Source organism: Poeciliopsis prolifica, unplaced genomic scaffold, assembly GCF_027474105.1.
Source record: "Poeciliopsis prolifica strain line A6 unplaced genomic scaffold, Auburn_PproV2 SCAFFOLD095, whole genome shotgun sequence".
Lineage (NCBI taxonomy): Eukaryota > Metazoa > Chordata > Actinopteri > Cyprinodontiformes > Poeciliidae > Poeciliopsis > Poeciliopsis prolifica.
The window spans coordinates 96815-116324 of record NW_026562470.1 but is presented as its reverse complement, the minus strand read 5'-3'; the positions used below and the strand labels follow the sequence as shown (position 1 = coordinate 116324).

Here is a 19510-nt window from a genome sequence, read left to right as displayed (position 1 = left end):
GGTTGGTCTTGAACCTGAACAGATTCAGTGCACCACTGGATGCCCAATGTCCTTTCCATCGGCAGATGGTCTTCATCTAAGTAATCAAAGTCCAGATTTTTAAATCCTTGTGAATTCTCCTCTTCTGGAATTGCTGTTCTTCCTGCTTGGTCAGTCCTTTTTTCCAACATGCTTCTTAACTTGGCACATAGTGTGATGGCTGTATGTTCATTAGAAACTGACTTTAGATACTTGTCTGTGTAAAAAAAAAAATCTAAACTGTTTTGATTGTCTCCTGAGCAAACTCATCTGCAAAATCTGTTGAAAGTCCTGCTTGAACTGCAGTTGCCAGAGTTCCTCTAGTTTAGCAACTGAGATCCGATTTGCAGTCATTTCTGTCAATGTGTCACTCATCATATCCATTTTGCCTCAAAGCGTTCTATTTACCGTCCAGCCCAAGATTGTCTTTACTGCATATGGTCTGTTGTTCACACTGTTAACCACTTGCAATGGTTCCAAAACTTTAGGAACAATTTCTCCGATAAGCAATCCAACTTGTGCTTGGATTGTGAGAATTTTCATCTCCTTGCGGTGGGGCCGACCGTCAATATCCTCTTGACAGAGAATATTGTCCTTAGTTACAGGAATCTCTTTCTGTGAATAAACCTCAGAAATTCCACAAACTGATTGGTGTCCAAGCTGCTCATCTCCAGACCAGTCACAATGCATGTATTCACAACTGATTTGTTTCACATAGTTCGCAACAAAATGTTGATGTTGCACCCATTCATGTTCAACTGATTAATCAGTGACTCTGTGGCAAAGGAAGCCGAGCTACCTTGATCCAAAAATGCAAAAATTGTCATTGTTTTGGTTCCCTTTTGTGCCTTAATACACACCAGAATGATCAACAAGACATAATTGTCCCTACTGGCCCCAGTGTTATGTGCCTCGGTCACATTATAACTATTTTTGTTTTAAATTAATTTTAGTTGAATATTTTTTTCTTTTGTTTAATACTTTGGAGTTTGGATAATTCCTTTCTTGTAATTTGTCTCGTTAATTTGTGGCTGTTGGACCGCCTATAAATAGGCTGGGTTGCGTCAGGTGAAGGGCGATGACCACCACCAATCACCACTGAGAATGCGATCTGACGTGGTGAGCATATCTCTACTCGTACCTGACGTCTCCAGCCTGCCATGTGGTATTTTTTTATTCGCTCTTTGTTTGTCTGCTGGTTTTTGTTCATTGTGAGTTTGGCCTGGTGGGACCGATTGTCCTGTTTTCGATTTACTTCTTTGCAGTAGATTCCATGTTTCGGTAGTCTGGTACTTGCAGGGGCTTCGACGGGCCTGTAAAGGGTTGGCCCCCTGCTGTACCGTTTTGTTCTTTTTGATCGCCTTATCAGGTCCAACTTTCTGTTCATACTTTGGAATTTTTGGTTTCTTTTTCCTTTGGGACATGGGGAACTGAGGATTCAATTCTCTTTTTTCTTCCACAGGAAAATCAAAAGAAGCAGAACCAAAAGAAATGGTCAAGAGAGTTTTGAAACAAAATTACTTTTTGAATCCTCAGTTTTGCCTACGTGTCCTCAAATATGTTGTGCCCTTTGTGGACGTAACACCCAGTGACACCACAGGTTGCAGCTGTTTGTACAAAAGCAGTTGTTGCAGATTGCTGTTCACAACTTTTCTCTATTACTGGTTCTTTTTTAGTGCCTGTGGTTGTAATATGTAAAGATGTGGGGTAGATAGCTATTAGCACTTTTATTAGCGAAGAAAAGTGCAAAAGACTAAAGAGCAACTCCACCTTCTGGTTTAATTGCTGGCCAATATAAATGTAGGGTTCTGAGATCTTGAAGTCAGAATGAACTAAAGCTGAATTTAGGCTTCTACAATGGGAGTTGGTTCATTTCTTTCAGTTTTATTTACTGCAGTCTATGTCATATTCTTGATATTTGTTGTCATTTTATTATCATTTATGTCTTGGTTTGATCCACCTCAGTGTTGTACAGAACTTTGGTTAAGCAAGTTGTTTATAAGTGGTTTAGAAATAAACTGTACTTTAACTGTTGGCACATAAAGCACACATTGAAAGAAGTTTTTTTTGTGCAACTCACCCTGGTCTCCACTGTTGTCTGTTTCACAATGTTCTCCAACCTCTGCTGATGGTTCCTGGTCAGTTTCGGACCTGGAGTCTTTCTTTCTTCCTCTTTCTTCGCAACAAACACATGCAGTACATCACAAATCATAAGTACAGTTTCATACACATTCAGCTTTGTTCTGACTAAATGGGTGGTGGCATCTCACGGTAGCAGGGTTCCTCTGCATCATCTGCTCAGCTCTCCTCATCTTCTCCTGCTCCATTTCTCTGCTGATGGTCTGTTTGGCCTGATAGGTCAGCTGGCGACGTGGCAGCATGCCCGGAAACCTCGCCACCTCCTCCACACGCCTGCACATACAACAAACTTAACATGTGATGGCATGCAGCTGAAAACACCCTACTCCAACTTAACTGTTCAATAGTGATCTGGTCTTGTCTGCAGAGACGATAGAAAAACAGAAAATCTAACAAAATGTTGAAAATGGCTTATTCATCACAGGATTCTGTCAAGCCATTTTACTGCTTCATTCAATCAGTAAAATTGAAGCAGTAAAACGTTGCTGGCATTGAGTCAGCTGTGCACCCCAGGACTGGAAGCTGTTTTTATGTAGATTTTTTTTTACCTCAGTGGCCAACTTTCTATTATTACTATCTCGATTTGATGCAGTAGGAGCTCCTTCACTTCCCATACCTGTGCCCTCTGTTCCTTGCACATTTTTCAGCCATTAAAAATGTTTATTCCATTGTTTATATCAAAATTCTAATCAATCTCCAATTGAAATCTCAAAAGGGTCCATTCACAAACTCATGATGGCAAGCTACTGGGCTGTAGCTACAGCTGCCCTTCTAACCAACACAGCAGGAAAGGAAGGAGAAGTGACACAAACAAATCAAACTGGCAATCTATTGATTGCAGGGCAAATTCCTACCACCACCGTTATTTGGCAACCAGACTAAAGGCACTAACGTTCGCAAAGCGTTTATTCATTTTTGAACAACAAAAGAAACAAAAACAGTGGTGAAATTAGCTTTTTTTGATTTTTGAGTGGGGTTGCATTCTGACAGATGAGTAAAATACTACAGACATTGAAATAGAAACCAAGAAAGTTTTTATATATTATTCAATTTTAAAAGTAAATTCCAGACTTTTCCAAATCGTGTTATAAACAAAAATACTGAAGGATAAATTGTTAAAATCATTGTGCCATTATGTGGGAAATCAAATAAAAATATTGATATAAATAAATGAAAACCATGTTAACACTACTAGATGTTTCGTCTTTAGAAAACACGTTTTCTCTCTTTCTGACAGTGTCGGAGCAGACTTGGTGTTCGCTCTATCCTTCTTTCTCTCTTCTACTCTTATCTCCACCTTTCTTTCCTTTTACCACAGCTTTTAGTTTTCCCATAGCAAAAGCAGTTAAGGCTCCACTTGTGGAAGTAAATCTGTTAGGCTTCACCTTGGCACCCCTTCATAATTCTGAATATCACACCGGCAGAACAACACATAAAAAAGAAAAAAAAAAGCATAAGAAGTAATAAAGCTTCCAGTTCATACTCATCTAGACTTGGAAAATAATATTAGCAAATTCCGAAGTTTTTCCAAACGCAAAGGAACAAACTTTACTTACATTATCTTTCGGGATGGGGCAATATAAAAATTTAGGCTTATATTGATATTTAACATTAAAGATGATTCCTCCAGATCAAAAACCAGAGAAGTCCAATGACATATCTCCACTTATGCCAAACATTTAGGCTGCCTTTGATGTCGACCACTCAATTCCAAACTGCCCTTCTCCACCAGTCAAAGGGTGGTGTTGTGGTGTGCCAATGAGGGCAGGTACAGGAAGGTGTAGACCAGGAGCAGCAGCAGCAGGGCCAACACCAGAGGCATGCACCAGTCATTGGTGACCAGCACCTTGTCACAGCGAGCCTGCAGGAAGGAGCCGTCCTGGACGCCCAGCTGCTCTTCAGCCGGCTGCAGCATGCCTGGAGAATCCCAGCCTGACCAACCGTGAGCCTTACACAGTCTTGGGATTCGTTGAAACACGGCGTGGAACTGAATAAAAGTCCCAAACATAAATACAGCCTTCAAATCTAGCACTGTTCTAATATATTCCTGCTCCAGAAATGTTGAATTCCACCATATGTAGGCTGAATCCAACTCTTAGTCAATCCCACTCTACAACAGCAATGAGGCTTTGCTGTCTGCTACCCTGTTCTGACACCACTACAATCACGCACACACACACGCACACACACACACACACACACACACACTCTCTCTCCAGGTAATAAGGGGATTATTCTCTAAGCTGTTGTGCAGAGAAACCAAAGTGTGGACTAGCGCAGTGACCTTCAACACCCCAACAGGTCACACATCTGCACAGCAAGGGAAACTTGCTCCTGCTGCCCGCCCCTCTGGGTGGCGGGCAGCAGGAGGTTTGTTTGAATGCGTGTGTACTCACGGCTCCAACATGAAGGTGTACTGGCCCTCAGGTGTGCGGTCCTGCCTGTATGAGAGGTTGTAAGCCAGCATGGTGTTGATCAGCTCCCGCATCAGTTCCTTCTCTCTGCTGCTAAAAAGCAGAGGATTCACCTGAAAGAAGTAAATTGAGCAGGTGTTTAAAGCAAAAAAGGATAAACATGTTGAAACTGCAGGGTTTTTTTTGGTATTCAATTGAAACATGATCAATCATTCTTCCACTTTTAATGCGACCATGTACTGTACGATTGAACCAAAACTAAATAAAAAATGTTTTGAGAAGATTGGGGCATTGTCTGCATTCAACTTCTATGCACCACAAATCTGGAACAAACTTCCAGAATCTACAAAACAATCAAAACACTGAGTGCCTTTAAATCAAGGCTATAAACACATCTATTTAGAGTTGCTTTGAACCACAATGAATGGAACATTTACTGACTAAAGGCAGTAAATGTTCCATCTTGTAGGATTAACACAAGAGGAGGACAAATGTTCCAGCCGGTCTGAAATGAAAGAGAATGAAAGCTTAATTCTTTATTTAATTTCATGTGCATCGATGATTTGAGGATGGCCCTCACTAAAATGTAATGTTTGAAATACAGTCAACAGTTTTGTTAACTGTTGACTGTATGTTACTTTTATGACATCATGTGTTTTTATGATGTGAAGCGAAAACAAGGAAAACTAACAAAGTGTAAAGAGCATTCACAGAGCAACTGAAAAGGAACTGTATTAAACTGTGCAACTTACATTTTTTTCTTAAATATTTATTAAAACTGTCATCATTTTGTGACAGTATGGTATGAAACAGGAAATTTTTGAAAAAAATGAAGCTCCTCTTCCAGTGTCAACTAGAAACAACCAGTCAAGCCAGAAGGCAGGTCTTAGCACTCGTCAATCACACTCATGTGGCGCTGCTTGTCCTCCTGTCTTTATTCTTTCTTCCATGCTGTCCAGTATCATTACAGCTTTTCCCTGTCAGCAGCAACTGTTGTTACATACTACGGCTTCAACTGGGAAAATTTTTTGTTTAATTTTTAATTTTTACTTTAAAAATTAAACTAAGAATTTTCAAAAAAACAAGTAAACTAAACTAAGAAAGAAATTACTAGAACTAATAAAAGTTCAAATAGAATTGAAAATCTGAACTTAAAATCTGAATATCAAAACTAAATAAAACTAGAAGTGTAAGCAGTTATCAGCGGCTTCCAAGACCGCTCATGGCCCTGGTCCTCTGTCTCCCCTAATCCTGTCAGCTTGGTGTTGCCAGGACCAGTTGCGCATTGATCGAGTTGGGAATTTGCAGAAGAGTCCTCACTCCTTAAAGGTGTTATTACAATAAAGGCATCCTATGTGCAGTAGCTAGAAGGAGCAAGTCCAAAAGGGAACACCTGAGGGAAGTCTAGGGTTCCTTTGCGAACCTGTTCCCCTGTGAAACAATCTCAGACAAGTGGAAGGCAATGGATGAATGGAAACATTTCAGGATTCTAAAAGTGTGACCACATATTCTGAAATACCTCTGGAATAATGTTTGGCTTTCAGACAAAGATGTTCTTGACACTTTATCTAAACTTGAGTTTGGAAAGGACCCAAAATTCTCTAAGCAACATTTTAGGTTAAACTGTACAGGATATACGCCAGATTAAAAGGTGAAAAAAAATCCTAATATTTTAAATATTGAAATATATACATATTTTTTCTAACTTCAAGTGGGATTACGACAAATGTTTTTAACGTACAGGTCGTAGTTTTGGACAGATGATGTCAAGAAGCAGCGTCAGAACATCCAGAGTGAGGTGGAGCTGGCCTATCCTGGATCTGATGCTTGCTGGGATGTCGGCCAACATGGTGGACAGAGCGTTCCTGCTGCTGAGGAGGCGAGAGGTGGCCTGCAGAGGACACCAACAGGAGCGCTTCAGAGTTTGTGTTACAAACACCCAAACTAACCTCCTCTTTTTCTTCATCAAACTTTTCATATTCAAGCACAAGACTGTAACCTCCTGTTGGCTGTGAGGATAGCTGATGCGAGGCGCATGCGTGTGGGCAAACAGGAAGTGAAACGTCACAGACAGGAAGGGCAAATATCTCAGCAAGGAGAAGTTCTGTCCATGCAGAATCACTTGGTTCAGCCTGTCGGAGAACATCAGCCAATCCAGAGCCTCGGACACACTCTGCAGGTTGGGGTCCCGCACTCTCACTGACAAATAGTTATCATAGAGGCCCTGGAGAAAAGAGGGCAGTTGCTTTATTGTCATCTGTGCAGAAATTGAGCAATGAAAGAAAAAAGCATTGGTGAAGCTGATTGAGTTTATTACCTGAGAGATCTTGTCATATTGTCCACTTGATGAAGCAAGGTGCAGAACGTGCTGAAACCTCTGAAAGCCATTTCCTAAACCAGGTGCCTCTTCAAAGCCTTTGCCAATACGTTTTCTGATCAACACAAAACAACTTTTCTCAGCAACCAGTTCATGTAAAAAAAAAAACATTCTAAAGACCTTTGTATTTATAGCCAAATAATTATTCACTGACTGCTTGTTTGCACTCAACATTTTACATTTGCTAAAACACACAGCTATTGAAAAAAAAAACATTTCACAGGGAAAGCTTGGTATTGTTTACTAAGTGTAACATTTTATGTTCCAATGCCAACACTGAATGGTAATAATGTTGGTGTAATATGTAAAGCAATATAAAGGTTTAATATGTAGGATTAACACAAGAGGAGGCCAAATGTTCCAGCCGGTCTGAAATGAAAGAGAATGAAAGCTTAATTATTTAAATGACAATAGTTGATCAACTTTGTCCTGAATCAGCTTCTGAATAACTTTTCTGGTGGTTGGGTTTCTTTTCCAACCACCAGGGAACTCAAAAAATGAGTCACTACAAGCATTCAGCCTGTTTATTGGTCAGACGAGTCCTCTGCAGGAGAACCAAATGTAAACACAGGAAGCAGATCCCCAACACTGTCACAATAAGCAATAAATTAATTAATTGCATAATAAATTAAAATTAGCTTGTGTTGAAATAGAATTTTAAAGTAGCACAATAGTACATAAGTTAACGTTTACATTAAGATAAACTTAGATACAAATCCAAACTAAAACAACTGGTGACTCTCTGAACTTACATAAATGTCTAATCAGAAAGCAGTCTTATACTCCCTAAGGAACATTTCAGACAGGGAGTGTATTGGCTATCAGGGCAATAAATTCTTTACTCAGGGTTGAATAGTTCAGGCAAACACTAAAAACTATAGAAGTCTGTTACAACATATAATCAAACATATTGGTATATTTCTTTAAGCATTAAAAACATGTTTTTAATTAGTTAGTTTTAGATCCAAACTTATAGTCATTATTTAGCATTACATTTTGTGCAAGCTTGATTAAAAACACCAACTGGTTACTTGTTGAATCATTTTGAGGCAGAGATAACGCTGCAGACCCACGCTGTAAATCAGATCGCCTAAAGGAGCCTGGTACGAGAAGAGCTGGGTGTTTGGGTCTCAGAGGTAATAAAATTAACATTAAGACAGCCCACACAAAGGAAAAGAACACACTTCCTAATGCATATATTTAAATGAGGAGAATACACATTCTTATAAATGGTTTGTTTCACAGCAGAAGTTTGAATCTCTTTGTGCTGAGTGAGAGTTTCCCACAAGATGCATCTTTCTCTTTTTACTCAGTTCTTTGTCTCTGTTTTGTCATGTCTTGGACTTTTGATAATCTAGGTGAGATGCTTATTGTAACATTCTTCTTGCATTGAATTTCTCTGGATAAAACTCTGGATATCTGAAGTCTGACGTCGTAAGATTGCTCTTTTCTCTCTGTACACGTATTCAGACACAAGAATTCGGGACAAAGAATTAATTAAAGAGCTAAATCGAGTTATTCCTCTTTTTTAATTCTTAACACTTGATAATTTACATCCTGATTATTAATAATTTCTGAAGAGCAATTTGTTTACAGTGACAAAATAATTCAGTTTATTTATGATTTCTGTTGTGTGGTTTTATTTATTGTTTTTTGGATGCATTTTAATTTTGGATATTACAAATGTCTTCTAATTATAGGCCCCTTTCTTCCCCTCACCGCTTTCTTCCCCATCTTCTTCAGTTCTGGGTGGGGATTTATCACTTTTTAAATTAAGCAGTTGAGAACAGTGCATTGTATTTCTTACTTATCTGTAAATATTATTGACCGTTTGTGCATATTTTGTTGGCACAAAAACATCTACAAGTTACGACAAGCAGTGGAGCAGTCCCCTTTATACACTAGTGGTATGGCCCAAACACAGCCACTTCGCTGCTGGCTTGTTTGCAAACGGCTTCTAAGACAGGATGGCTAAGAAGAGTACCAATTGGGTAAGGATAGATATTAATGTATGTTTTAGTGTGACAAAAATAAAGGGTGTAATTCAACAAAAAGTGAAAGAGAGGTGGCAAAAGTTATGGGTAGAAGAAAGGAAAGAATGGTGGTTTTATAAAATCCAAAAGATAATTGGGTAAATGAGAAGAACAGAAAAAAAAAGGAGAGAAAATTATTTAGACTTAGAATCAGACACACTGGATTGAATAGCTCATTATTTTTTATAGGGAAACATGAGACAGAGAAATGTGAGTGTGGGGAAGATGAGACAATAGAACATGTTATTTTGCATTGTAGGAATTACTGGATTCAGAGAAACAAGTCAATTAGAAACCTCAGTAATATGAAAATTACATTTGAGATTGTTGACTTACTGCAAAAGGATTCAGGAAGCAAAGGGCATTAGACTATATTTGATTTTTTGTGTTGTTTTCTTGGTTGCTTTTGTCATGTGGTCCACGTCTTACTGGTTGGTGTCAGTAATGTTCACCTAAAATTTTTTCCCAACCCCCAAAAAATTTCAAGACGAATGAACCAGCTTCTGAATTGAATTCTACTCTGAGCACTACTGTGGTAAGTTTGGCGATATTGCTTTTATCTTAGCTGTGTTTAATGAAAAATAACTGCATTTTTTGTGCCTATTGTAACCCGGGTTATTGTGAGGCAACCCAGACATTTTAATAATTGAGGTGCTGTGTTGTTTGTGTGTTTTGTCACACAAACAACACAGACAATATAGGTAGAAGATCTCTCACTCACTCCATGAGTCAGTTATTTCTCTCACAACAGTAAAGGCCTCTCTTGACAACCATGCTTGTGGCGGCATCCAGGGTTAATATAAGTGCTGCATATTACAAAGTCGGCCTTCTATCACCTGAAGAACATCTCCAGGATTAGAGGACTAATGTCTCAGCCAGATCTAGAGAAACTCATCCATGCGTTTATCTTTAGTCGCATTGATTATTGTAACAGCGTCTTCACAGGCCTGTCCAACAAATCAATCCTCCAGCTGCAGCTGATCCAGAAGCTGCTGCTCCTGTTCTCACTAGAACCAGGAAGATAGAGACATAACAGCAGTTTTAAAGTCCCTCCACTGGCTCCCTGTAGCTCAAAGAATAGACTTTAAAATACTGTTGTTAGTTTATAAATCACTGAACGGTTTAACACCACAATACATCAAAGATCTGCTGTAGTTGTATCAACCTTCCAGACTCTCAGGTTCTGGTTCTGGTTCTGCTCTGCATCCCCAGAACCAGAACCAAGAGAGGAGAAGCAGCTTTCAGCATCTACAGTTAGGGCCAGAAATATTTGGACAGTGACACAGGTTTTGTTATTTTAGCTGTTGACAAAAATATGTTCAGAAATACAATTTATATATAGTATGGGCTGAAAGTGCACACTCCCAGCTGCAATATGAGAGTTTCCACATCCAAATCGGAGAAAGGGTTTAGGAATCATAGCTCTGTAATGCAGAGCCTCCTCTTTTTCAAGGGACCAGAAGTAATTGGACAATGGACTCCAAAGGCTGCAAGTAACTCAAAAGGCCTTTCCCTCGTTAACCTGTAATCAAGTAAGTAGTTAAAAGGTCTGGGGTTGTTTCCAGGTGTGTGGTTTTGCATTTGGAAGCTGTTGCTGTGACCAGACAACATGCGGTCAAAGGAGCTCTCAATTGAGGTGAAGCAGAACATCCTGAGGCTGAAAAAAAGGAAAAAATCCATCAGAGAGATAGCAGACATGCTTGGAGTAGCAAAATCAACAGTCTGGTACATTCTGAGGAAAAAGGAATTGACTGGTGAGCTTGGGAACTCAAAAAGGCCTGGGCGTCCACGGAAGACAACAGTGGTGGATGATCGCCGCATACTTTCTTTGGTGAAGAAGAACCCGTTCACAACATCAACTGAGGTCCAGAACACTCTCAGAGAAGTAGGTGTATCTGTCTCTAAGTCAACAGTAAAGAGAAGACTCCATGAAAGCAAATACAAAGGGTTCACATGTAGATGCAAACCATTCATCAATTCCAAAAATAGACAGGCCAGAGTTAAATTTGCCCAAAAACACCTCAAGAAGCCAGCCCAGTTCTGGAAAAGTATTCTATGGACAGATGAGACAAAGATCAACCTGTACCAGAATGATGGGAAGAAAAAAGTTTGGAGAAGAAAGGGAACGGCACATGATCCAAGGCACACCACATCCTCTGTAAAACATGGTGGAGGCAACGTGATGGCATGGGCATGCATGGCTTTCAATGGCACTAGGTCACTTGTGTTTGTTGATGACATAACAGCAGACAAGAGTAGCTGGATGAATTCTGAAGTGTACCGGGATATACTGTCAGCCCAGATTCAGCCAAATGCTGCAAAGTTGATCGGACGGCGCTTCACAGTACAGATGGATAATGACCCCAAGCCTACAGCCAAAGCTACCCAGGAGTTCATGAGAGCAAAAAGGTGGAATATTCTGCAATGGCCAAGTCAATCACCAGATCTTAACCCAATTGAGCATGCATTTCACTTGCTCAAATCCAGACTTCAGACGGAAAGACCCACTAACAAGCAAGACCTGAAGGCTGCAGCTGTAAAGGCCTGGCAAAGCATTAAGAAGGAGGAAACCCAGTGATGTCCATGGGTTCCAGACTTAAGGCAGTGATTGCCTCCAAAGGATTCGCAACAAAATATTGAGAAAAAACTTTTTTGTTTGGGTTATGTTTATATGTCCAATTACTTTTGAGCTCCTAAAATGTGGAGTGTTTGTAAACAAATGTGTACAATTCCTACATTTTCTATCATATTTTTGTTCAACCCTTTAAATTAAACGTTACAATCTGCACTTGAATTCTGTTGTAGAGGTTTCATTTCAAATCCAATGCGGTGGCATGCAGAGCCCAACTCACAAATATTGTGTTACTGTCCAAATATTTCTGGCCCTAACTGTATGCACCAAAAATTTTGAACAAACTTCCAGAAAACTGTAAAACAGCAGAAACCCTGACTTCCTTTAAATCTCAACTAAAAACACACCTGTTTAGAATTGTTTTTGAATTGTCTATTATATGTTGCATGACATTGTGTTCTTGTGTTTATGATGTAAAGCACTTTGAAATGCCTTGTTGCTGAAATGTGCTATACAAATAAAATTTGATTTGATTTGCAATCAAATGGTCTTCACCACACACTTTGACTCTGTTTTATCATCTGGGTGTGACAATCCCTTCTATGTCCTGTACTCTATGTTGTACCTCGATCCTCTTATTCATGGAACAGTAGTTATATGCATAACATAACCATTATCTGTGTCACGGTGAAATGGCACAACATGGTGATAATTTTAACAAATGTGTAAAAAACATTTTTTTACAAAAGTTACTTTCTTAATCTTTAATGGAAGTTATGTAAAGCCACAAAACAACAGTTCATTAATCTTAAAATATTTAAAGAGTATTTTTCAAAATAAATTTTTGACCGTTGCATCATCTTGTAATGTTATTATCTCATCAAAATCACACCGAGAGTATTGCTTTAATTCATTATTTCATAACTTTTCTGTATTTTATTTGAAATATTACTAATGTTTTAAACACCATTTTGATTTATTTTCTTTAGAGCTGCTGTATCAAACCCACAGTAAATGCAGTCAAAGCTCCCCAAACCAGGAAGAGCTCAGGCTCTTCTCCAGGTTCTCCTCTAGACTTCCCCACTGCTACAGTTATCTATCAACACCACCACTCACAGTACACACAGTTTACCGTTTAGTACGTGGTAACTGGAAGATCTCCTGCCACAGATGGAACAAGCCTTTGTTGTGGTCCTTCTGCCCAACAGAGACACTCTGGATGATTCTAGAGTCCAGCTGCTTCAAGCCACGTCCATGCAGGAACTGCTCAGACAGGAGCAATATGCTAAATATGATGTGATGCAATGCAAGACAAAAAAATAAAGAGATTTCTTCAGAAAATCACCAGGCACCTGTAGTGTGTTGATGCAGGAACGAATGTCATTATCTGTCTTCTCACACAAGCACATCAAAGCACCCGTGTCTGCTTTCAGGCCCTGCAGCATGGAGATCTGGGAGAGGAAAAAGAAAGAAGAGGAAAGTCTGAGCTTTAAAACTTGTGACTTCATGAGAGTGTTTACATGTTTAAATACTGACCTCTGCCAATCTCTGAGAGAGGCGAGAAGGCTGAGTTTGTGGGAAAGCCAGAAGAAAAGCTCGTAGCCTGAGAGGTCTGAGAGCAGGAACATAACTAAAAAAGAGGGCAAAAAAGTTGAAATATATAGAAAAGAAACATTAAAGACATGAACTGTTGTGCAATCTGGGTCACAATGAATCTGTTCTTTTCTTAGTTCTAGACATTAAACAAATCTATCCTCCACTGTACAAAAAGAGAGAACAGATTAATCACCATAAATATTTCTTAAAGAACAAGCTAAAATGAATATCAATGTGAAAAAACTAGGTACAACCAATCAAGTCTAGTTTAACTGCTCCTAGACTTAATTACTCGGAGCAATTAAGCTCCTAGCAATTAATTGCTCCTCGACTTAACAAATGTGTAAGCTAGGAGACATTTATATGTCTCTTCAAACATTTGTTTGTTATGTCCAAAAAGGGAAAACATATTTGAGAACACACATTCAAACATGAGGCTTCAAACATTCTTTTTATTTAAATATTTTCTCTTGAAGTTTTGTTGGTCCAGCTGCTTTTTACTTTCTGTGTAGAAAAAAAGAAAATTAGATATACTCATTTCCCGTGTCCAAACAAAAGCAAAACCCTAATGTATAGATTAGTGTACTAATCTATTTGTAGATAGCTGGACCCAGTGAACCGATCAACATGAACAAAAAAAAAACACTTTTTCCTCTACAAAGTGTTTGTATGAAGACAGGCAATTAGGTCCCACACAATCACTCCTCCAACACTGTGCTAAACAGCTGGGATGAGGCGTTTGTCTACAATGGAGCAATGCTACAATTCCAGACTTTGATGTTAAATTACACTGTTTATCTTACAGGTCGTTGCATATGCAGATGATTGGGCGAAGCAGTACAGATTCATTCTTTTTCTTCTTGGCCGTCTCTGTCCCAGTGTCCCCACCGTGTGTGCCTTTTCTGTTCAGCACTGATAACAGGATGTTGATGGCCGCCTGTGGAAGAAGGTCATGTTTAGACCCGCTCTGAGTCACCCAGCATCTCTCAGCACAGCCTCAGGCCATTACCGCCGGCGCTCCATCAATCTCGTCAATAATCAGGCAGTTGGGCTTCTCGTTGGCTCCGAGAACAGACTTCATCTGAGTTGCCGTGTCGATGCGTTTCTGGAAGACCTCTGCACTCCGATCGTCGCTAAGGGAACAAAGAGCATTTAGATCAGGATTAAGCTTCTTGTTTAACTCTGATGATGTTGAGTCCTGACTGCAGAAGGTCTGACCTGGCATTGATTTCCACCACATTGTACCCAGCATGCTTTGCTATGACATGAGCCAAGGTGGTCTTCCCTAAACCGGGAGGTCCAGACAGTAGCGCCACCTATAGAGATACACAAATGCGTCATGTTCTAAGTTCACATGATGGAAACCATGGCGATGGTGCAGCTGCTGAGTGTCTACCTGGTGTTTGGGTCGTTTGTACTGGTCCAGTTCAGCCTCCAAGATTTCCTCAGTCATCTCCATTTTGCTCTTGACGCGCTTTGGATTCTGACTTCCCTGGCTGAGTTTGAATGAGTTCTGATTGGCTGATGGTCTGTCAGAACGAACAGGGCGGGATTTCCTCTCCCTTCCAAACACCACGTTGTCCCACAGCTTCAGCCACTTCAGCAGACACCGGTTAGTGAACTGGAAGGACAGAGCAAATCGCTGAAAACTGAGAAGGGATGACCACACACAGAATGAAATGGGAGCTCTTACGTCATCACTGAGGAGTTCTGTGTAGTGACGCGGTGAGAATCTCTCCACCCACAGTTGGGATGTTTGTCCCTCGGTGTCTTGGGGATCCTCGTTCTCCTGGTCCTCTCTGTTTCCAGAGTCAGTAAGCACATCGTCTAGACTGCTGCAGGAGAAGACAGCAGTTACAACATCTATTCCTCCTCTCTGAGTGTTTGTGTGACTGAAAGGCAAGTGAGTTACCTGACCGACAGCTCAGTAATACGCTGTGACTCAACAACCTGCTGGAGACGCTGTAGGAAAAATAATAAAAATAAATAAAAGCAGTTGTTTAGAATGCTTCAAAAATATAGAGTGTCTCCCGGTCTATAAGACAGAAACCTTATAATGTGTGCACACCCTCCTAATAAAGCTATCGATGTGTGAACAGATAAGACCTTGAGAACTCATTCAAACATATTTCCCACTGTTAATGTGACACAATTATTGTATCATTCAGCTGATAAAAAATATGTATCCATTCAAAAAAAACAAAAGTTTTCATAACTCTGAACAGGTCCATGTGTGGATGTGCAGTTCTGTTTCTGAACAGAAACTAGTTATTATATTTGGACCTAAAGAGGAACGATCTCGAGTCAATGCTCAGCTTCAGTTATTACAACTAAAACCTAGCAATGAGGCCTGAAACATGGGAGTAGTGATGGACTCAGACTTGAACCTTGCGAGCCACATAAAGACAGTTACAAAGTCGGCCTTCTATCACCTGAAGAACATCTCCAGGATTAGAGGACTAATGTCTCAGCCAGATCTAGAGAAACTCATCCATGCGTTTATCTTTAGTCACATTGATTATTGCAACAGAGTCTTCACAACGGCAGACATTCTGGATCAGTCTGCCGCTGATCCAGAATGTTGTTGCTGGCATTCTCACTAAAACCAAGAGGATAGAGCACATCTACCCAGTTCTAAAGTCTTTCCTTTGGCTTCCTGTAGCTCAAAGAATATACTTTAAAGTTTATAAATCACTGAACAGCTCAGCACCACAATACATTAAAAATCTGCTGCAGATGTCTCAGGTCTTCTGGCTTTGCTCTGCATCCCCAGAACCAGAATCAAACATGGAGAAGCAGCAATCAGCTTTTATGCACCACAAATCTGGAACAGTCTTACAGAAAATTGCAAACAGCTAAAGCCTTTAAATCTAAACTAAAAACCAACAAGTTTAGAGTGGTTTTTGATCCATAAATGAAACATTGACCAACAGTTTTATGTGTATGAATTGCCTTGATGAGGGTACTCATGAAAATGTAATGTTTGTCACTGGTTTCTCCATTATTGTTTTTACGACTTTTTATTTTTATATTTTTATTATGTAAAGCATTTGAACTGCTTTGGGGCTGACATGTGCTGTGGAAATAAACTTGACTTATTTATTGATTGATTGATAATGTTATACGTTTTGTCCATCCACGTCAATTATCTGCAGATGCTTTGTAATGGAAACAAATGACTTGACTTTAGTAGAACAGAATCAGCACTTAATGGAAATGAAATACAAGAAAAAGTGACAAAAGACTGAATAGGGGAATGGACAGACAGACAGATGTAATTTTTAGACAGCAGGATATCAATCCTGATATCTAAAAGTTCCTGTCTTTATTCACATCAAAAATGCACCAAATTCCAGACTTTTCCAGACTCTATACAGAAACAAGATCAAACTTGTGGAAAGTTGTTTCTTAAAAAACACTTTGTCCTGATTTTACTGTAATGATCCAGTGGGAATACCTCATATCTGTATGTCCCAGTCAAATCCCTAGCCTCTGTTCATACCCACTGGCAGTTTTACGACCTCAGAGTTGCACTGATTGACTCACCCTCTCAGTCTCCTGTTCTCTCAGCACTCTTATTGGCAATGCCAGCAGTCCCAGTGCACCATGGGAGTTTGGCAACATTCTTGAGTTCATAGTCTGGAGAGTTTGAGGGAAAACAGGTGAGAAACTTCCAGATTTGTTTTGGAGAAGCTCCACAGACATGGAGGACTAATGCTGGGTGGATTACCTTTGTATCCACATCCCCCTTCTGTCGGAGGTAGACGCGATTTCCTGATGAGTCCGTCACACTAATGAAGTCTCCCTCCAAAGGCGGGCGCCTAAGAACACACCTGGATGGCGATGTGACGGGCCGCCTGGGTGTCTCTGGGATCTCAGCCAAGCCACTGATATCCAACACAGCAGGAGCAGACCTACAACACACACCGATCCCTCTCATTTCCATTTACACATGCATCATAAAACTTTTTCGTCTGAAACTGAACGTCTGTCTCTCTCCTTATGTACATCTTTGTGCATTTTTCCCAATCCCAACATTAAGTTCTGATACCTGAAGGTGTTTGACGGCTCATAATGCTCAGGGGAGGATGGAGGTGTGATGTTATCATCCTGTGATGGGATGTTCCTCTCCTGAGTTTGGGATGCATTGAAAAGTCGCTTAACAACTCCCGTATCTTGCTTCTGTCGCTTTGCTTTAGGACCTGCAAGAATTTAACTTTCAATCAGATTACATTAATAATAAATGTAATGAATAACAATTAAAGGCTGAACTTACTGCTGGGCTGATTATCCAGAAGGCGCTGTATGTCTGAAATGTCATCTCCCTGGACTTGTTTCAGACATTGTGCCGGCTGAGAGGTTTTCTCTAAAAGATTCAATTATAATCTGTCATTTTTTTGGCTTATTAATTGCATAAATAATCCATAATAAATTCAAACTATGAATACAGTATATCAAACATCTTTAATAAACTGTTCAGCTTAAAACTAAATTGATTTCACAAACTAAGTCAAATGTTAAGGCTATCCTTTATAGTAGCTTTTCATAAATGGTTGGAATTATTTTCCATTTCTCCTGACAGAACTGATATAACCAAGTCAGATTTTCAGCTTTGCCTTCAAATTTTCAATGCCATTTCTTTGATTTTGTTTCAAATCATTTTGTATGTATGTTCAGTATTCCAATCTTTTGGAAAGAGTTGTTTTCTTAAAATATGTCTAAATATATCTAGATATGCCTTAATTTCCTTTAACGTTTTTCACAAATCAGAATCTCACAACACCACAACAGATGTCATCTTTACCAAAATGGTTAAAAGCCTTTGGCAATCTCAGTGTGTGAAGACTTACGACTTTTAAGTAAGCTACTATTTTCTGAAAATACAAAATTCTCCTATTTTATCCAGGTATTTGGTAGGATAAATGTTTTTTTATAATCCCCAAATGACCTAAATATGAAAAGTTAGTCTGATCTGATTTACTGTTAAACTGTGAGAAAGAAAACAATGTGTTTATGAGCTTTTTTAATTAGTGAATGTAAATATGTGGTTTTAACTCCAAGTCCTCCATGATAGTGTTTCCCAATCCTGGTCCTGCAGGACTAGGGTTCGTCCTGGAGGACAAACCTCCTCCAGGGTTGGTCCTGGAGGAGGAAATATCTAAATCCTGGTAGGATTTAGATATTTCCTTGCTACAGCACATATGATTTTAACATATGGCTGATTAACAGGCTTTTGTTGAGGTGGAATCATCTGAATTAGGTGTCTCCATTCAGGGAAATATCTGTATGGTTTAGTACAAACTCAGCCATATGTTCATAGAATCAGAGTGATAGAGAGAGAAAAAAAGCTTGATTAAATATGCAAAAACATGGTGGCAAAAGGTTTACAAAAACACAACTTCATAAAAACTTTGCCATTAAAATACATTTAACATCAAATTACATCAACAGTATACTCAATTGATTTTAATTAGATTAAAATAGAATAGAAATATCCATTACTATCCCACATTGTGCAGAGGAATAAAATTATATTGACAGTTAATATTTGTATTGTTTGGTTGTTGTACACTAAGGCTTGCTTTTGTCAAAAAGGAAATGTACTTTGTCACTCTGACCTGGAAAGTCAAGAAAGAATTCGGATTTGGAGACATGTGGAAATAATAATTACTAAACAGCTGTAAACACCACCTTGAAATGCCCCAGCTGTGGACAATTCCGGGAAACTCTCAAAGCGATTGGTTGAGAATTCTACATACACACATATTTATATTTATATCTGAGTGTAAATACGCCTTGTTCACAGCGAGAGATGTGGTTTTCTGTGAAAATATGTGATTTGGGTAATGGAGGTGCGCCCAGAACCCTCCAACGATGGCCCAAATAAAGCAGACATAAACGGAGTCCGGTGTGATGATTTTTTATTATGATTATCATTATTATGTATTAGCCACTTTTTAGTCCCCGGCAAGAGGAGAATTTCAGGGGAAATTAAATTACAAGTTTTAAAGAGAAGCCAGTAAATTTACAGCTTAAACATTCATGGTTAATGAAAAAAGCCGCCACCACCACAGCTATTATTTAGAGCTGGTTGGATAGCTTAAGAACTCACCCTCCAACTGAGCCAACACTTCGAGCTCGTCGGCAAACTGCTCCTCGAATTGATCTTCAATCTCAAAAAGTTCATCGTATTCATCCATTTTCGATTGTGTAAGAGCAAAATACAACCTGAAAAACAACGGCTGTTATATCCAGCCCCTAAAAAAACTAAACAAACTGTTGCTTTCATCAATGTTTTAAATTTAGCTTCGGTGGCAGCGTCCTTTACAGACGGATATTCGCGGTCATTTTTGTTGGAATG

General features: G+C 39.4%; 1 protein-coding gene across 2 annotated transcripts in view; it reads right to left on the bottom strand.

Annotated features, from left to right (window-relative positions):
- Positions 1-19510, bottom strand: part of chtf18 (CTF18, chromosome transmission fidelity factor 18 homolog (S. cerevisiae)) — a 26287-nt gene extending 6777 nt beyond the window's left edge. Inside the window, exons 1-20 of one of the 2 annotated variants that reach the window (XM_055023117.1) lie at positions 19262-19510; positions 17426-17515; positions 17201-17351; positions 16880-17063; positions 16696-16788; positions 15062-15111; positions 14843-14984; positions 14546-14770; positions 14368-14465; positions 14159-14282; positions 13953-14086; positions 13090-13183; positions 12906-13004; positions 12686-12816; positions 6889-7003; positions 6571-6795; positions 6313-6462; positions 4554-4684; positions 2289-2430; positions 2099-2194 (exon numbers count right to left, since the gene is read on the bottom strand). In XM_055023117.1, the coding sequence (XP_054879092.1) occupies positions 2099-2194; positions 2289-2430; positions 4554-4684; positions 6313-6462; positions 6571-6795; positions 6889-7003; positions 12686-12816; positions 12906-13004; positions 13090-13183; positions 13953-14086; positions 14159-14282; positions 14368-14465; positions 14546-14770; positions 14843-14984; positions 15062-15111; positions 16696-16788; positions 16880-17063; positions 17201-17351; positions 17426-17515; positions 19262-19349 (2562 nt within the window). In that variant the 5' untranslated portion in view covers positions 19350-19510. The remainder of the gene's footprint in view (positions 1-2098; positions 2195-2288; positions 2431-4553; positions 4685-6312; positions 6463-6570; positions 6796-6888; positions 7004-12685; positions 12817-12905; positions 13005-13089; positions 13184-13952; positions 14087-14158; positions 14283-14367; positions 14466-14545; positions 14771-14842; positions 14985-15061; positions 15112-16695; positions 16789-16879; positions 17064-17200; positions 17352-17425; positions 17516-19261) is intronic. The other variant, XM_055023118.1, reaches the window with a different exon arrangement.